Genomic DNA, 15,721 nt, shown 5'->3' with positions numbered 1-15,721 from the left:
GGGTGGAATCAAACATATGATCTCGGGTGAAGGAGTAAATCTTTTAACCAGTTGAGCTTCAACAACTTACAATATGTTGTGTCTTGTCAAAAGAACTAGGCTTTACAGTTTACCCACAACATTTTAGTCATAAACAGCTAAACCTCAAAGTGGCTTAATGAAATCCCAGAGTTGTTAATGAAGACTTACAACAAACATGTTCTGCCATGAAGTTAGCAGCTACTGAAGGAGAAATTTTTAATTGTGATGGGAACACAAGTGATACATCACGTGTTTCAATAGAAGTGATGAGAAATTTTATTTTTGAAGTTATTAACTTTTTAGCACACATATCTTACAATTTGTATAATGACACGTGGTGTACTACCCCGTATATCGGTCACACTGAAAAATCTCTCTTGTTGAAGAATGCACGAGAGTGCAAAACGAATGAATGTGAATGAATCTAACTCTACTCTTCGCAACGGGAGCCGCCAATTCTTTATTCTCCAACTCACGTTTCCATTTCTTTGTTACAATTCTTACTCATTTATACGAACTCCATGCCTCCCTCTCAAAATCGCAACACATGACAGCTTTGCAAGTATAGCCAGGAAAGGATGCAACTTGTATATTTTCGGCACAGATGCTTTGAAAATCTAGTCGAACTAATTCTGCGAGTTAAGGTCTAAGCAGTCTTGTTGCACCAGCTCTTTTCGGCCATTAAGAAAACCGAAAACCTGCTTCAGGTTTCCTCATGAAGGCCTGGCATTTACTACATATTTACAGATAGTTACGAGTCTTCTCCGCATTTCCAATTTTGTAATGCATGTATCTCTGAAGAATCTTCCACCATCAAAGGTTCCTAATGAAATTGTCTTAATGTTAGAAAATGCTAGAACAAAGTGTCATTACAACTTTCCTGGAAAAGATTAAATGCTGGTAGTGCAGCAGTAAAACATGAATCAATATTGAAGATCCAGGACAATAAACAAATATTTAAAGCACAGACATAGAGAGAACGAGTCATTTACTACTACAAGCTAGCTTAGACAAATATGTTTTAATTGAAAAGGGAAGAGGGGGCGGGGATCATGCACGACGTCTAATCTAAACACCTCTTCAGGAAATAAGAAGCACAAGAACATCATCCCTTGTTTTGATAGAGAACATGTTTATTTATGAAATAAGAAGATACGCTCAATGGTTTACACTCAACGAGAAAACAATAAAACCCATCAAATTCGAAGTTGAAGATATTTCTAGCAGTATAAGAAGGCATACCTCTATCATCAAATAATGAAGTCAAGACTGCCAGACATACACATAAGCTGATATCTTCCCCTGGAATAAAGAGGATATTGGAAAATATTAGAAGACCCTAATGGTAATCCAAGAACAAAGAAAACTAATAATCAAACATTGAAGAACATTATTTATTCTCTCTCTATATATGTGTCATATAAGTTTCGTAAAGTATATTTATAAGAATGTATATCGTTTTCAACTAAGTTCAGCAAGGGCTAGTAACAGATCAACATGGCTATATCGACTCTGAAGCCTGCATATGTACTTAAGCACAATCACTTCAGAGAAACTAAAAGTTCTTGAGATTCCATATATGAAACAAAGAGCTCCATCAGAATGCGATGTCATGTACAGTGGTATTGTTTAATGGAATTAACTAAGCAAAAGATGTGAAGTCTTTACCGTTATGGCACCAAATTAGGAGGGTCTTCCCTTCACTTAGATTCAACTTTGCAAAGTTCAGAGCAGAAGGGAGATTATTAAACAAGGAAAACCGATCAAGCTTTGATGTTTGCCAAGGAAAGTGAAAAGTTAGTGGAACAATTACACAATGAAAATGAAAATAAGAATGTTATCCTAATATTCTTTTGAACTCACCACCATAGGAAGATGCATATATGTTTTAGCATTTTGATGAGAAGCAGAGATCGACTCTTGGTCACAATTTAGTATGCAATCAACTTTGCATACTGCAGCTGCAACAAATAAGGTAGACCGAAGGGTAAGCCAAATGAATTAACAAATACATAATGTTGCTGACATAAGCTAGATAGCAAAAGAGTTTTGGAAGGCAGATAAAATATGAACACATAACATTCACATGCACTGATAAATAGAGCCAAAAATTAAGGGTCAGGTTGAATTTGGATGCTAACAAACCATAAGTAGTTTTGAACATACCGGTTGAAGATATGCCTACAGCAAGACCTGTTGAACCCAGCCGCGATATAGCACAATCTTCGTCACGAGAATTTAAATCCATATTTGTGTTTGAAATATCCAAAGGCAGCGTCAAGTGATCGTGCAAACAATGAACCGAGTTTTCTACCAAATTCGGAGCGTTGACAGAAACCTGAGGGGCAATTTGCCCCCTTCGAGCACGATAAACTCGATCCTTCTCAACCATATCAGCTACCATCTGGTTACACAAAACAGGCCAGGCATTTATAATATCATAGGCATGATTCCGGAAGAGGGTGGGTGTTAAACCCCTTGCCCAGCTTTCTTCCATCATCACCGGCTCCTGCTACGTAATTCCAGCTAAATTCTGAACTAGTCCTGTGTGGTACAACACCATCGGAGGCAGAGGCAGAAACAAGAATGATGGGTGTGAAATCCCATGATTCATGGTCTGGAAGTTCGTTCAACCAAATCAGTCTTTTGAGATATCCATAGAGGGCGCAACGGCTTTTTCAATAAAGAAGCAAGCGAGGCAACGTCAGTTCCGCTAGCTTCTGACCGTTGGGTCCATTCGTTTAATCGATCCTTGATAAATAAAGGCACAAGGGACTAGGGAATTAACACACAATTCCTCAAGTCCATTCTCCACTCTCCTTCTCTCCATGCCGCATCCCCTTAGATAAACATAGGGCACAACAGTTACATCTTTTTTCATGTATTAGAATACTAATTTTAACTGTAACGTAGTAGACACATATCTGCTTTTACTCTCACATATGCTGGCAAGTGTGAGAAATCAGGCATCAAAGTAATTTCAATATGTGCATGTTAAAGTAATGAAAAAAAGTCAAGAATCGTAATATTTCCATTACTTGTTCTAACTATTTCAAGAAAACAAGCATGTCATTAATGAACTATTGTTTACAATTTGAAAAAGTCGTCGTGCACTTGCGGAACAATAAATTTTCTTATATATTCTCAAAGGGAAGGAAGAAAGAAAGGACGGAGAAGAAAGAGAGTTTCAACTTGAAATTCCCACATCCAATATGCAGTTTCTTGTTAAGCATAAGTACAATAGCAAGATTAGAGTCAATCCATAGTAGCAAACTTTAGATATTAATTGTTATCCCAACCTCCATCAAATATCCAACACTAATTAACAAATCACTGATGGCTTTTAAGAATATTGGTTTCTACTTTTGGCAGCATTCTTGAGTACTCCTGTTTTGACAGATGAGGCTGGATTGATGGCCTTTCTAATTTTGAAGATGTTCCAAGCAGTGTTAGCAATATGCCCTGTTGTTGCAAACACATCCTCAGTTGTCTCCCCTGCACTCTCCCCAAACCTGCAGTTTCTCAACATTAATAGCAATTCAACTAACATGCAAGAATCATCTGTGTATGTATAGTAACGGGAAACATGTACAATTAGAAATGGTTATTATTTTTTAATAAAAAATAGAATCAGAAATACACTACTCAGGCTTAAGCCGTATATAAGCACAATTAGTGCTTCATCATGTAGGATAGTGTCTCTCCAGTTCTATTTTTTATTAAAAGTTTGTAACGGTACATGTTCTATTAATCGAAACTCTTCAAATGTAGAGTCTAACATTTTCGATCATGTTTGTATAATTGGCCATTATTACCTGTTGCTGACAATTCTAGTTGCAGCACCTGAGGTGGCAGAAAGAGCTTGTTTCTCAGCAACTTCAGCTGCATCCAAAATCTTATCTGCAGTTTGCAGGATGAACCATACATCAATATGTAGATTCTTATATAGCCTTGGCAATGTGAAGAGAATTTTCAACTATGCATTCAAATGACTGCTAGATTTATATGTTTTAGATGAAAGAAATCATCATATATGACGGTCTACTAAATCCCAAAACGCAATGTATTGCAGAATTTTCGACATGAAGAATGTACGAATTTGAACTTACTGATGCCATCAAGTGAAGCCAAGAGGACCTCTCCCGGAACCATGGCAAAGAATGCCTTCCCTGCCTGGGAATTAACCACCGGACCCATCACCGATCTGGTCACAATACCAACCCCATCAAGCATAGATTTGCTCAGCTCTGATGTCATCTTTGACAAATTTTTCACACTGAATCATGGCAATACAAAAGATCCATTCACTTGAGAACTTTTCAATACACGCTCACAAAGTAATGCAAGGAAAATGTGTTTAACCGTTTTAAGTTCTCGTTGATTCCACTCTTCTTTGTCGCAGCAGAACTTTCACTGCTATTACTTCCTTGTTTTTTGACATAACTTTTCCCCTCCACGGGACGAGCCAATGTCGTTTCCCCTCCTTTTTGGACCTGTTTTCCTCTCCCATCATACAAATTATTGTTAGATCTTCAAAAGAAATCAACCCAGATGACGTTTCTTATACATTTTACCATGTATTTAACTAATTGCGGAAATGTTGAGATGAAACTGATCATTTGAGAAAAAAGAAGAAGATTTCATTGATTCATTTTGTTAGATAATCATTAGACCCCAAAACTAGCTTAAGTTGTCACAGAATAAGCTAACAATATATATCAAGCATACACCTTCACAGACATACATGCAAACCATATAAGTGTTGCAACAATGTATGTCAAACTTAAACACTCCCTCAATCATGATTAAGCAACAAGTGAAAGAACGGGCTGAAAGAATGGGGAGGGTTCAAGGCATATTTTTACAGGTTTCGCACGTTGTGCAGTTCCTCAATTTGTAAAATCTATGACCATTGAAACTTTGTAAAATTGGGATTATAACCTGTGTTACATGTACTGTTTTAAAGTAAAAAGAATTATTGGCTTGACCAAATTGACTAGAGTGGTATGCTTTCCATACAAAGCAAAGTTTAATTCTTGGCTCCTAAATTTGGACGAGGGAAATAAATTTGGGATTTAGACAAAAGTCATAATTTATAAATTGACATACATAAAATCACTTTTGGATTCATAAAGACAGAAATTTAAAAATTTTGCATGAAAAAAAAAATAATCACTTGAAATTTTTAGGACATCCAATTCCTATGTTTAAATTTATTAATAGTGTTACTTCCAAATTTTCAGAGAGTTTAAAAAAAAAAAAAAAAAATACAACAAAACTCAAATATGAGCGGCCATTACCACCACATACCGTTATCACCCCCGTCGCTAACACCCACCTTCATCACTACTGCCACTTTCACCCACCATTATCACCGTTATCGCCATTACTAGCACATTTCCTAACTATTATCACTCATTTACATACTAATGACTCTATACACACATTAAATTTCATTGGTTTTTTAAGTTAATCAAAAAAGAAAATTCACAAATTCTAAAAATAAAATTCCGTCATTTTAAAATTTCTTAGCAACCTTAAATTTTCTCATTCAAACAATTTTGCGTAAAATACTAAAATTATTTCACTTGTTCAAAAAAAAAAAAAAAAAAAAAACCTGATTGGTGTAAGCATTGCTACACATAAAGATTCCCCTCACAATCTGACCAGTCCCTCCTGCAATTGCTTTGGCCAACACATTATTATAATCTTCAATCCTTGGAGCATACTCCTTCCAATCAACCCCCTGATTATTATTATTCTTGGTCAATGCGGTACTGAAGCAGGAGTGTTCTTTCAAATACGAATCCAGAAACCCCAAGTTACTTTCGTATTGGGCGGGAAATGTCACGCCGTAGCTCAGAGGATCGCCGTCTTTCATGGGGAGGGAGAAGAGATAGTGCAAAGCGTCGAGCTTCACGACCGGCTCGTCATTTGTCAACGGCCACTGAATTTCTTCGCCGACCTTGATTATGGTGGCGAGCGAGACGTTGTTTTCCAAGATGTTTTCGAGGACGAAGTCGCCGTTTGCGAGCTCTAGGGTTTCTCCTTCGTCCATGAGGTGGACTTTGCATCCTGGGATTCGGAAGAGGACTTGCTGCTGGAGGTTTTTGGGTTGTTGGTATTGCTGAGTAGGGTTTTGGGTTTGGTACTGCGGCGGAGGTGAGGTGGGAGGGGAGGTTTTGTGTTTGGGACTGCGTGACCGACTGAAGCAACCCATTTCTATGCCGGGAAGGAAATTGTCTGTACTTGTTTCACCGAGGGGTTGGAAAGAAGATGATCGGGAAAAGGTAATGGGTTAAGAGGAAAAGTTGTAGGCGAATTTGATGCTTTGTCATCCTCCAAATTCTCCACTGAAAGCCATACGCATTAATTACATTAACCCCAAAGAATCAGAATAAAGTTGTTTGAGGCTTTCAGTGGAGAATTCGGAGGATGACAACTGTCTGCATGATGCCGGATAATCAGTATAAAAGTACAGACACACCTTGCAGTTTCCAAAGAAAGTCTGAAGTGTGAACCCAAGTGAGAAATGTTGTGGAGATTCTCAGCAAAAGATGACTTACTATTGGCTTTCTAACACTTTATAATTTACCGTTAATTTTCGTATCAACACTATAAAATATTAGGTAAAAACTTGAATTAGCAGATAGTTCATAAAAAATCTCATTTTTGAGGATCTTCTTAACATTTCTCTTATTTCATATAATCGATATTGGAATGCTAACAACCTTCTCAATACATTTTCATTTAACTTTGCACTTTTTTTTATACCACGCGTACTCCGTTAGCACTCAAAACTAAAATTTTAATTATATTAAAATCTCACTAATTTTTTTTTTTCATTTTTGTTAGTTTGATTACAATTTGAGTTTGTCAACCAAACAGTAATTTAATTTTTTTGTTTTGCGTGCTAATAGAATGCATGTGGCATGAGTAGAACTGAGTAACTGAGTTTACTGTAACGATGGTGTCACTTTGGACAAAATATTGTCACATGTAAGTTTTCATCACATGACATTATATTAATATATTAAAATATCAAATTCACTTGATTTTGTAGTCTCATCTTCTGCCAAGCAATTTACTGTATTAGTTGATATGCAAATTCTCGTGTACAAACCCTAATAGGGCGTAATAAGTGTAGGTGCGGATGTGAGTGACTGACCAACCGACTCTTCCACGATTCAGTTCAATTGACACTAAAATTCTTTCTTATGGATCGTACTGGTGCGTATAATAGGCTATATCTTAGTTGATGTGTTTAACATGATTAAATTTTCATTTATCAGACTTATGTTGTGAGATATCAATGATCGAAATTCATAATATGACAACATAACATAACTTACATGTAAAACTTCCATCTCATGTACAAATAACTTCTCTCTTGCCTGGACCCATTTAGGCCCATTAGGCCCAATATTAAACTATCATCAGAAATGTACTTCTCATGTTCATCAACAAAATCTTTACGGCCCACACCATCTCGCAACACAGACTGCAGAGAGAGTCTGAGTCATAGACAGTTCTCCCTATAATTTCTCCAAAGCCGAAATCCGCCATCCATGTCTCTGTCGCCATCGCCGGAAAATCCAATCCAATCTGCAGGTCTCTCTCTCTCTCTCCTAATTGCTCTCTGCATCAAAATCTAGAATCTCTAAAAGCCTGGGAAACTCCAAATACATGCTGTTAACTCGTACTTAACCAGTCTGTCTTTCGAGTCACTTGAACTCACTTAGAATCCTAGCAAACTGCTTGATTGCAAAAAATGTCAAATCAGACAATGCCTGTCTTATCCGACCGTCTGTGTTTATCTAACTTAATTAAACAAAAAGCTCGAGATTATGTGACATTTACCACATTTTCTGATCTGTTTTCATTGCTTGGTTTAAGAATTTCGACTCGGCGGTGTAAAGACTAAAGAGCTCAACTTTTGAGATATGATGATCGCCGCAGCGGCGCTGGTGGCGGTCTTTGTGATCCCACGAGGCCCAAAATATGGTACTTTCTTGTTGGTTAATCTTGAAAGAGAATTTAAAGTTGTACTAGTTTAAAAATCAACTGCAACCGTTAACACCACCCAAAGAAAATACTTTTTAAGAGAGTTTTTGTGTTACTGATTGCCTTCAAATGACCTGTTTTTCTTCAGCCAGCCAGAATGTACACGAAAGCTCAAGTCTCGTTGCATAATAAGCGAACGGATTGTTGGATAATTATTAAAGACAAGGTAACGTTTTGATTTCTCATTTGATTAGGAGTTAGGACTCTCTTGTTTTCCATTGTAACCACACTTGCATAATCCTTGTAGGTATATGATATTACCTCGTACGTAGAGGAGCACCCGGGTGGCGATGCCATCTTAGATCATGCTGGGGATGATTCGACTCAAGGCTTGTCTCGTCTACTTGGGATTAATTAGTTATGTTTTGACGTCAGTGTCACACAATTACTTGATCTATAACTGAGAAAGAAATAGTTCCGAAACAGGAGAGGTGGAGGTTTTGATCTCGTGAACTATGCTGAAAACCGAAACTCGCTTCTTCTTCCTTGTATCTTTCCTGGTTATTAAAATTGGCACATTCTTTGCATTTGCAAGGTTATAGCAATGATACTCCTGACATTTGCTTGTTATCTTTACTTTTCGTGTTCCAGGCCGCAGCAGGCTGCCGGAGTCTTTGATGATCGACAACTTCTATATCGGGGATCTGGTGCTGTGACCAACTTGGAGTCATTACTTTGAGATTCCATTCTTCTCTTTGCATTTTCTTTTCTTACAACATTGTATCTGTAAGAAAGCCCTTCAAAACTCGTATTTCATAGTAAATAAACACTTATATTTTGCACTCCGATTCAAACTCGCGAAGTTTTTCACTAAAGATGCAAATGAAGGGGAGGAGCCAACAGTGCAACACTGGAAATGGAATCAAATCTCTACTTGCTATCCTTTAAATCTCAACTGTATAAGAATTTAAATTACATAACTAAAAACAAAAAGGTACAGATTACAAATCAACCGAGGCAGGTCGGGTTTGAGGCTGAAGAATCAAATGGATTGAAGGGGTATCGAAAAAATGAGACTAAAATTTCTAAAAACACTTCAATAAATCAATAATTGAATGGAAAACCAATCTAACCCCAACAGATTTTTTCTTCTAACAATCTCGTCGCCCATCCGATCTTGAAACGCTGGGAAAATCGATCGAAAGGTGTTTTCTCCAATCACATTCACTAGATATCATATTTCTTCGGCTGGCGCCGTTGTGCCAAACTTCTGGCCAAAGAGCTCAGGAATGACAATTTCGGAGGAGCTCCTTTCTTCCCTAAATGCTTTCCTCCCAAATCCGTATATACTGGACCCATATCCTTGCTTCGTTCAATCTTCAGTGAAATTATACAAAATATTTCAGAAAATATAGCTCAGAAGTTGTAATGTTCTTAAAGCTATATAACCAGAAAGGCCTTAGACAGCATACCTTGAATATCTTCCCATCCTTTAGGTGATATCGAATACCAGACCAATTTATCGACTGAGAGAAATGAGAACGGAAGGCAGAGATGGGGTACAAAAAATTATCTACAATGAGTGCAATAAATACCTGCCGAATAAAAAAACAGTACATGAACATTAGAGAATACTCAGTAGCCATCATCAAGGCGCCCCAGAGCTCCAACTAGATATGGAGTTTGGATTTTCATATATAAAAAGATAGAGCTCACGAATGTCTGATTTTTCTATGGTACTTTGATATAAACCTTCGATCAGGATATTTTGGTACGTATAATATACAGAATTCAAGATACAGGCAATGAATTTCAAAATTCTTCTGAGGGTATAGAGATGGACACTTACAAGGCTCCAGTTGTAAGTAGCAAGTGAGAGTTTAGGCGCCTCCGGTGATAACACGTTGCATAGATGAACTTCTATCCTGGTCAAGTTCCACATCGAAAGAAGTTCGATAATTGTGCATGTCGCTAGGCAGCCTACCAGTTTCAATCCTGAGAAAGGGTGGATGAATGTTTAAGAGCATAAAAATAAGCACCAAATTAATGGCGAACGTGAGGATCTTTATTAAAATGACTGATTTGGAGAAACGTTTGATTTACTTTAGGCAAGAAATCATAATCCAAACGGGAGAGAGAATCAAATTTTATCTTGCACACTGGTTTTCTACATTAGTATTTGAGTCAACGCTACTAAACTACCTAAAGGAGAAAACTAGAGTGCTCACCACCAAAAGTGAAGGTTGTTTCCTCGATTGAATACCCCTTAATATACATTCGTAGGGCTGCGGTGATATGAATAATGGCCATTAAGAATGGTGCTACAAATCCCCATGAGAGATAGCAGTGGACGGTAAACAATGCACGGTTCATAATCCAGTTAACTGTTGTTGTATATGATTCCAACACAAATGTCTGCTTCCTCAAGTAATTCCAATACCTACAGGACAAGTCAAAAGATGTAAGCATGAAGTATGACTGCATTTTTTTTGTTTTTTGAGAAAACAAGTGTACATTACAAACCTTGGAAAAGTAAGATCACTTGCAAGCGGATGGGGGAAAACGGCAACTGGAGGTGATGTGATGAGCCTTTTATGAGCACCTGGAAGAGGTCAATAACATCAGCAACAATGCATAGCCACTTTAAACCACACTGAACCAAATCATGCAAAAATCCTTGATGTAATGTCTCCCTTCCCTTGTAAACGTATCCCCCCAAAGATGATTAAAAAACATGAAAAAACAAACATAGGGAGAGCACTAATTTAACACTCGAACAGCCAAAAGAAATGGTATGCACAAGACATGGTATAAGTTGGCAGGATAGTTATATCAGATTGACAAGATGATTGCATCTAAGCCTTCAGGTAGCAGAGAAAACTTCAATGGGTATATTACCGGCTATAGCTGCAAGAGTCATATCATCAGAGTAACCACCATTTTTAAGTCCTGTGACCACTCCATAGCGGTCGAGTCTAAAATCATCTGCATGCATCTGCATAGAATTTAAAACAGTTGAAACCGCAAGAAATTTAAAACTAAAGCAGCATGACGATTTAGTGCACGCAAGACTTATAGAAGGCTACTGCTACTTACCATCATGCATCCTCCCCACAGAAAGAATGTCCTTCCACCAGTAGCAAAGCCCATTGAGCAAGGCTGTACAAAACAAATTGCATATGACTAGGATACAGACTTCAATTAACATATAGGAGGAAGCTTAAGATAAAATACAAGAAATAACCACTAAAAATTATATACACGTCCATTTAGATGTTAAAATACAGATACATGTATATGTATTTTTTGAAGAACAAGTGGGTACCATATGGTATTCATAAATGCAGTAACTCCCTAAGCTTCCCGAAGGCAAATCAAGGGGGTATCCGGTTTGGATAAATATCTGCACATTATTTAAAACAGGATTAACACCATAACAGAACCCACAACTAACATACCACATATAAGATAGGATCAACGTACAAAAATCTTACATCAGGATTTTTCTCCATCTCCGAGGTTAGGGCTCCAATCGATCCAGGGTGAAGCCTAACATCGTCATCCAAAAACAATACATACTTGCTGTCTTTGTGCATTTTCTGCACTCCAATCTGCAAAAAGACATTTCGATCTAGTAATGGATATAATTAGTCACTACAGAATGTCATGCTTTAAAGTTCAAACCATGTATGCAAAAAGATTTAAACAGAGTAGGCCACAAGGCTAAATCTCACATTTCCATATATAATTCTAAGTGCAGCTTTCCTTTGCCTTTTATTCTACATGAGTCCTCAAAAGAAACCTTACACAACGAGTCTGATGCCTTATATAGTGTAGACATATATCCTACACTACTAAGACTTAGTAATAAGTTTATATTCCCCTATTCCAAAAAGAAAAGAACCTCGTCATAAAGAAGAATTATAGGTACATAATGATTTGATAAGATAACACATAAACTGTGCAAGACCTTGCTATTGCACCAGCACAGTAGCAAACCGTAAATAATTTTAATCAGGTACATACCAATTGGTTGTGAATTTTCTGACTACAGGTTGTTGAAATACCAGCCACAACAATCTTAGCATCAACCTCATCCTGCAAGAAAATGAAGTTAAACTTAAAACAGATCATTCTGGGCACACATGCAACCATAAAAATGTTACCATTAAACTTATGCTTCCAAGCATATATTATATAACTTGTCCTGGATGTTCTTATATCAAAGAAACCATGATTATTGTTGCATATACCTTAAGCTCTGATAGTAGCATAGATACAGCACGATAAGCAGGGTCTTCTGTGCTTTCCACGATAAACATAAATTCTAAGTGACCACCATAGAGAGAAGTGACCTGCGTTCGTTAATAAAACAAAATAGCTCAGACCATATTGGAAAAAAACCTTGGATACAGATTCAACCTATTAAATCAGTTAGCACATGGATTTTGAACACTTCACCATATAATCTAATCATTTAAAAGGTGTTGATGGTTTCAACAACTCCTTTTTTCCCCAAACAAGAAAATATAAACACACGAGAGCGGACCCTCAAAACCAAAGAAGACTCTTAGCATCCCCGTCGAAAGCAAAGTGTCCCTCTAACCTGGGTTCTCCAGTTGTGTAAGTTGTGTTCTCCAAATCCCTTCAAAGGCATAACAACTGTTACTCTTGGCAGTTTGAGCTGATTTGAGTGCTCAAGTTCAGTGATATCATGGCAAAGGAAAGCAAAGCTATTGCCTCGTTGCATACTATCCTTCATCCGATTAATCTCTCTATTCCTGAGGGGGGAAACAGAACAGGAAAAAAACATTGAATACCAAGCAAAGAAAGGAAATTTAACATCGAACAAGCACAGAGGCCATGCTAGTAGTTGATGTTACATTGAAGTCGGAATATAAACTCAGGTACCTGACATAAGCCGCACAAGCCCATCCGAAAGCAAGAATCAAACAGATTAGACATCCCTACAGCGCAAATACAGAAATTTAGACATGCCCACCAAAAGAAAATATAGTATAACTATGTTAATCTAATATCACAAACATATTGAGCTTCCAAATCTCAGACCCAACAGAGTGTAATTTGAACTTCTTATGAAGAAAAACCTAATCTTTCAACTCGAAAATAACACAAAGAATCGCCTAAGAAAATGCGAACTCGAGGAGAAATGTAAGCCGATTTTTGACGTGCCAATAACAGCTCCCAATCCCAAAGCAGTCTAATTTTTTCAGTTCAAACCTCATTTTCTGGATTTTTGACTTCTCTCACCCAGAAATCATATATTTGACCTCCATTGGACAACTATAACGAAAATTACTTTTAAGCCAGAAAGCATGAAGCTTTAATTTTAATTTTTTTAATAATCGAAAATAAAAACTGCCGCCATAAATCAAAATTGAAGAATTCAAACTTCGAATCGAAGAATTTCGCATTCCCAGAAGCCGAATTCAAATGCCGGCAAGCAATTCATCCCAGACCCGACCCCAAATAACAAATTAAAACCCAACGAAAAGAAAATTTTCAAGTGAATTTCTCGGCAACCAAACGGACCCGGATCTGAACGAAACATAAAATGGCGAAAAAAATCTAAATTTTAAGGAAAAAAACAAACCTGGATCTGAACGAAAACTGCCAGCGGGCTGCAGAACGCTCTGCCGAGAGAAAAGAGGAGCGAATCGAGAGGATCCAATGCAGACATTTTTATTATTACGCTCGTGTTGCTTGTTAGAGGGAGGAGGAGACAAAGATTATGGCGAGGAGAGAAGCCGCAGACATTCTCTCAGATCGCCATGGCCGATGAACAGCGTCGATAATCGCGACGGAGATAGGGAGGAGAGAGAGATAGAGAGAGAGAGAGAGAGAGAGAGGGAAAAAAGGGGTTCGAGTGAGAGAGCGCGTAATTTATAATTCGCAGGAGAAAGGGAAATTACTAATTGGCTCGCTGGCCACACAACACAACACGAGCAGCAACAAGAATTCCTGTCGTGTGTGCCCTTTTGCTGGCTTTGCTTTTTTAAGGAAGAGAAAGGGTTGAAAAAAGGTCGGAGGGTGATCCCCTTAACAATAATTCCTGGTTTTTCATTCGGTGCTGGGTCCGACACCGCCTCATGTCAACGATGTTATTTACGTTAAACAATGGAAGGATAAATTAGCATGGTCATATCGAACTATTTCTAGATTCAAATTTAAGATTTTTCGCCCATAGACAATGAAGAATATTATTAGAACTAAGTAGAAGTATTAAGTAGCATGATGTTATCAATTTTTATGTTGTACAAACATTTTTGGGCGTAAAAAAAAAATAAACTTTTTCATATCAGAGTTTTTGCGCACATATCAGCGTCAAAATCTGATTTTATTTTAAGGAAAGAATGACTCCCTATATGTACGAAGCTAAGCATTTTTTGTATAGTATAGACTCTAGAGATGCGGCAGTTTATAATTTTATAGTATATTTAAGTGTATAAATATTAGTATTGTGCTAAGCAATTATTGAACATGAATCAAGACGATTCGTGTACGCTAATTGAGTTTTATTAAAATACTTGTTTTGATTTATTTGATCAAATAACAATGGTAGGCTCCAAATCTAGACTAAGGCTTGTTTGAAAATATTTTTTTAAATAACTGAAAAAAAAAAATTAGATATGTGTTTCTTGCATGAAACATTTAAAAGTGTTTTTACTAAGAATTAGTTTAAAAAACATTGTCACCAGAAACGGGCTCCAAATCTAGACTAAGGCTTGTTTGAAAATATTTTTTTAAATAACTGAAAAAAAAGAAAATTAGATATGTGTTTCTTGCATGAAACATTTAAAAGTGTTTTTACTAAGAATTAGTTTAAAAAACATTGTCACCAGAAACGCTTTCAATCATTTTAAAAGTACTCCCAACAAGTTCTTAATCAGTTGGCTATAAAAGTGATTTCTCCTCCCCATGGTGTGGACCATTGTGATTCAGTTGTATCAAAACTAAAATAACAATGGTGGGATTGTCGATACTGATAGCAACACTCCCACACCAACAAACAAACAAAAAAATACCAAAACCACAACTTTGGAATTCAGTAGAACGAAGAAATACTTAATTTAATATCTCTCCATTTACGAGCATAGTTCGGTTTCATATTAAAAATTAAAATCCAATGTTTTATCTATCAACAATTAATAATCGTTCATGTATATCTTTTTATGTTATTCAATAACAATTAATTATTCGCATGTGTTCGTGAATACGTAGGAATTTTCCGAATTTGTCGTGACCTAAACGATACGTGGCCAATTGGGCATGACAAAAACATGTCTAGGATGCTAAAAGTATATTCCATGTTCGAAATATTATACGTCTATTTCATAAGCCCACACAATTGAGTTGAGATTTGATCGATTGGATAATGACAGAGGCCCATACAAACGCATCGTCTTGTGGTCATATGCATAGCAGGTACCAGTAGCATTCATAGAAACTTTATGTTTCAATGTTTCATCCAACATCTTGAGCTACGTGCAGAGACAACTTTGGGTCCGGGGATATGGGGGACTGACAGCATTTGTAACTGGGGGAGAATAAATGGAACCGGATTCCCCGTCAAACCTAAAGGAACTGAGCTTAAAGATCAAATGATTCGGGTTATTAAAATTTGATCTAACGGTTACAATTATTATAACTTTTAAAAGAGCCCCCTGTTTGTAAC

General features: G+C 37.0%; 2 protein-coding genes, 1 long non-coding RNA gene and 1 pseudogene across 4 annotated transcripts; 1 reads left to right on the top strand and 3 right to left on the bottom strand.

Annotated features, from left to right (window-relative positions):
• Nucleotides 1-285: 285 nt before the first annotated feature.
• LOC137747350 (uncharacterized) lies at nucleotides 286-2,902 on the bottom strand (annotated as a pseudogene). The gene is made up of 6 exons (XR_015956145.1): nucleotides 2,891-2,902; nucleotides 2,188-2,772; nucleotides 1,885-1,982; nucleotides 1,690-1,789; nucleotides 1,264-1,323; nucleotides 286-844 (listed from the first exon to the last, which is right to left on the bottom strand). The product of XR_015956145.1 is annotated as an uncharacterized LOC137747350 (transcript).
• A 290-nt stretch (nucleotides 2,903-3,192) lies between these two features.
• On the bottom strand, nucleotides 3,193-6,383 carry LOC137717507 (senescence/dehydration-associated protein At4g35985, chloroplastic). The gene is made up of 5 exons (XM_068456896.2): nucleotides 5,639-6,383; nucleotides 4,384-4,514; nucleotides 4,131-4,297; nucleotides 3,837-3,921; nucleotides 3,193-3,533 (listed from the first exon to the last, which is right to left on the bottom strand). The coding sequence occupies exons 1-5, from the start codon at nucleotides 6,239-6,241 to the stop codon at nucleotides 3,365-3,367; spliced, it is 1,155 nt and encodes a 384-aa protein (XP_068312997.2). The 5' UTR covers nucleotides 6,242-6,383; the 3' UTR covers nucleotides 3,193-3,364.
• A 1,112-nt stretch (nucleotides 6,384-7,495) lies between these two features.
• LOC137745514 (uncharacterized) lies at nucleotides 7,496-8,871 on the top strand. Its single transcript, XR_015957028.1, has 3 exons — nucleotides 7,496-7,632; nucleotides 7,918-8,025; nucleotides 8,677-8,871. It is a non-coding gene; the product is annotated as an uncharacterized LOC137745514 (long non-coding RNA).
• Nucleotides 8,872-8,942: 71 nt separating this feature from the next.
• Nucleotides 8,943-14,124, bottom strand: LOC137745500 (uncharacterized). The gene is made up of 14 exons (XM_068485463.2): nucleotides 13,640-14,124; nucleotides 12,937-12,992; nucleotides 12,632-12,806; nucleotides 12,279-12,380; nucleotides 12,052-12,123; nucleotides 11,520-11,636; nucleotides 11,351-11,428; nucleotides 11,122-11,184; nucleotides 10,924-11,020; nucleotides 10,549-10,627; nucleotides 10,254-10,465; nucleotides 9,875-10,020; nucleotides 9,498-9,620; nucleotides 8,943-9,402 (listed from the first exon to the last, which is right to left on the bottom strand). Exons 1-14 carry the CDS (start codon nucleotides 13,724-13,726, stop codon nucleotides 9,253-9,255), a joined length of 1,557 nt encoding a protein of 518 aa, XP_068341564.2. The 5' UTR covers nucleotides 13,727-14,124; the 3' UTR covers nucleotides 8,943-9,252.
• Nucleotides 14,125-15,721: the final 1,597 nt, after the last annotated feature.

This window comes from Pyrus communis, chromosome 15, assembly GCF_041283825.1.
Source record: "Pyrus communis isolate YQ-2024b chromosome 15, ASM4128382v1, whole genome shotgun sequence".
NCBI lineage: Eukaryota > Viridiplantae > Streptophyta > Magnoliopsida > Rosales > Rosaceae > Pyrus > Pyrus communis.
The sequence above is the reverse complement of the archived record's forward strand: the minus strand, read 5'-3'. Positions and strand labels throughout refer to the sequence as shown.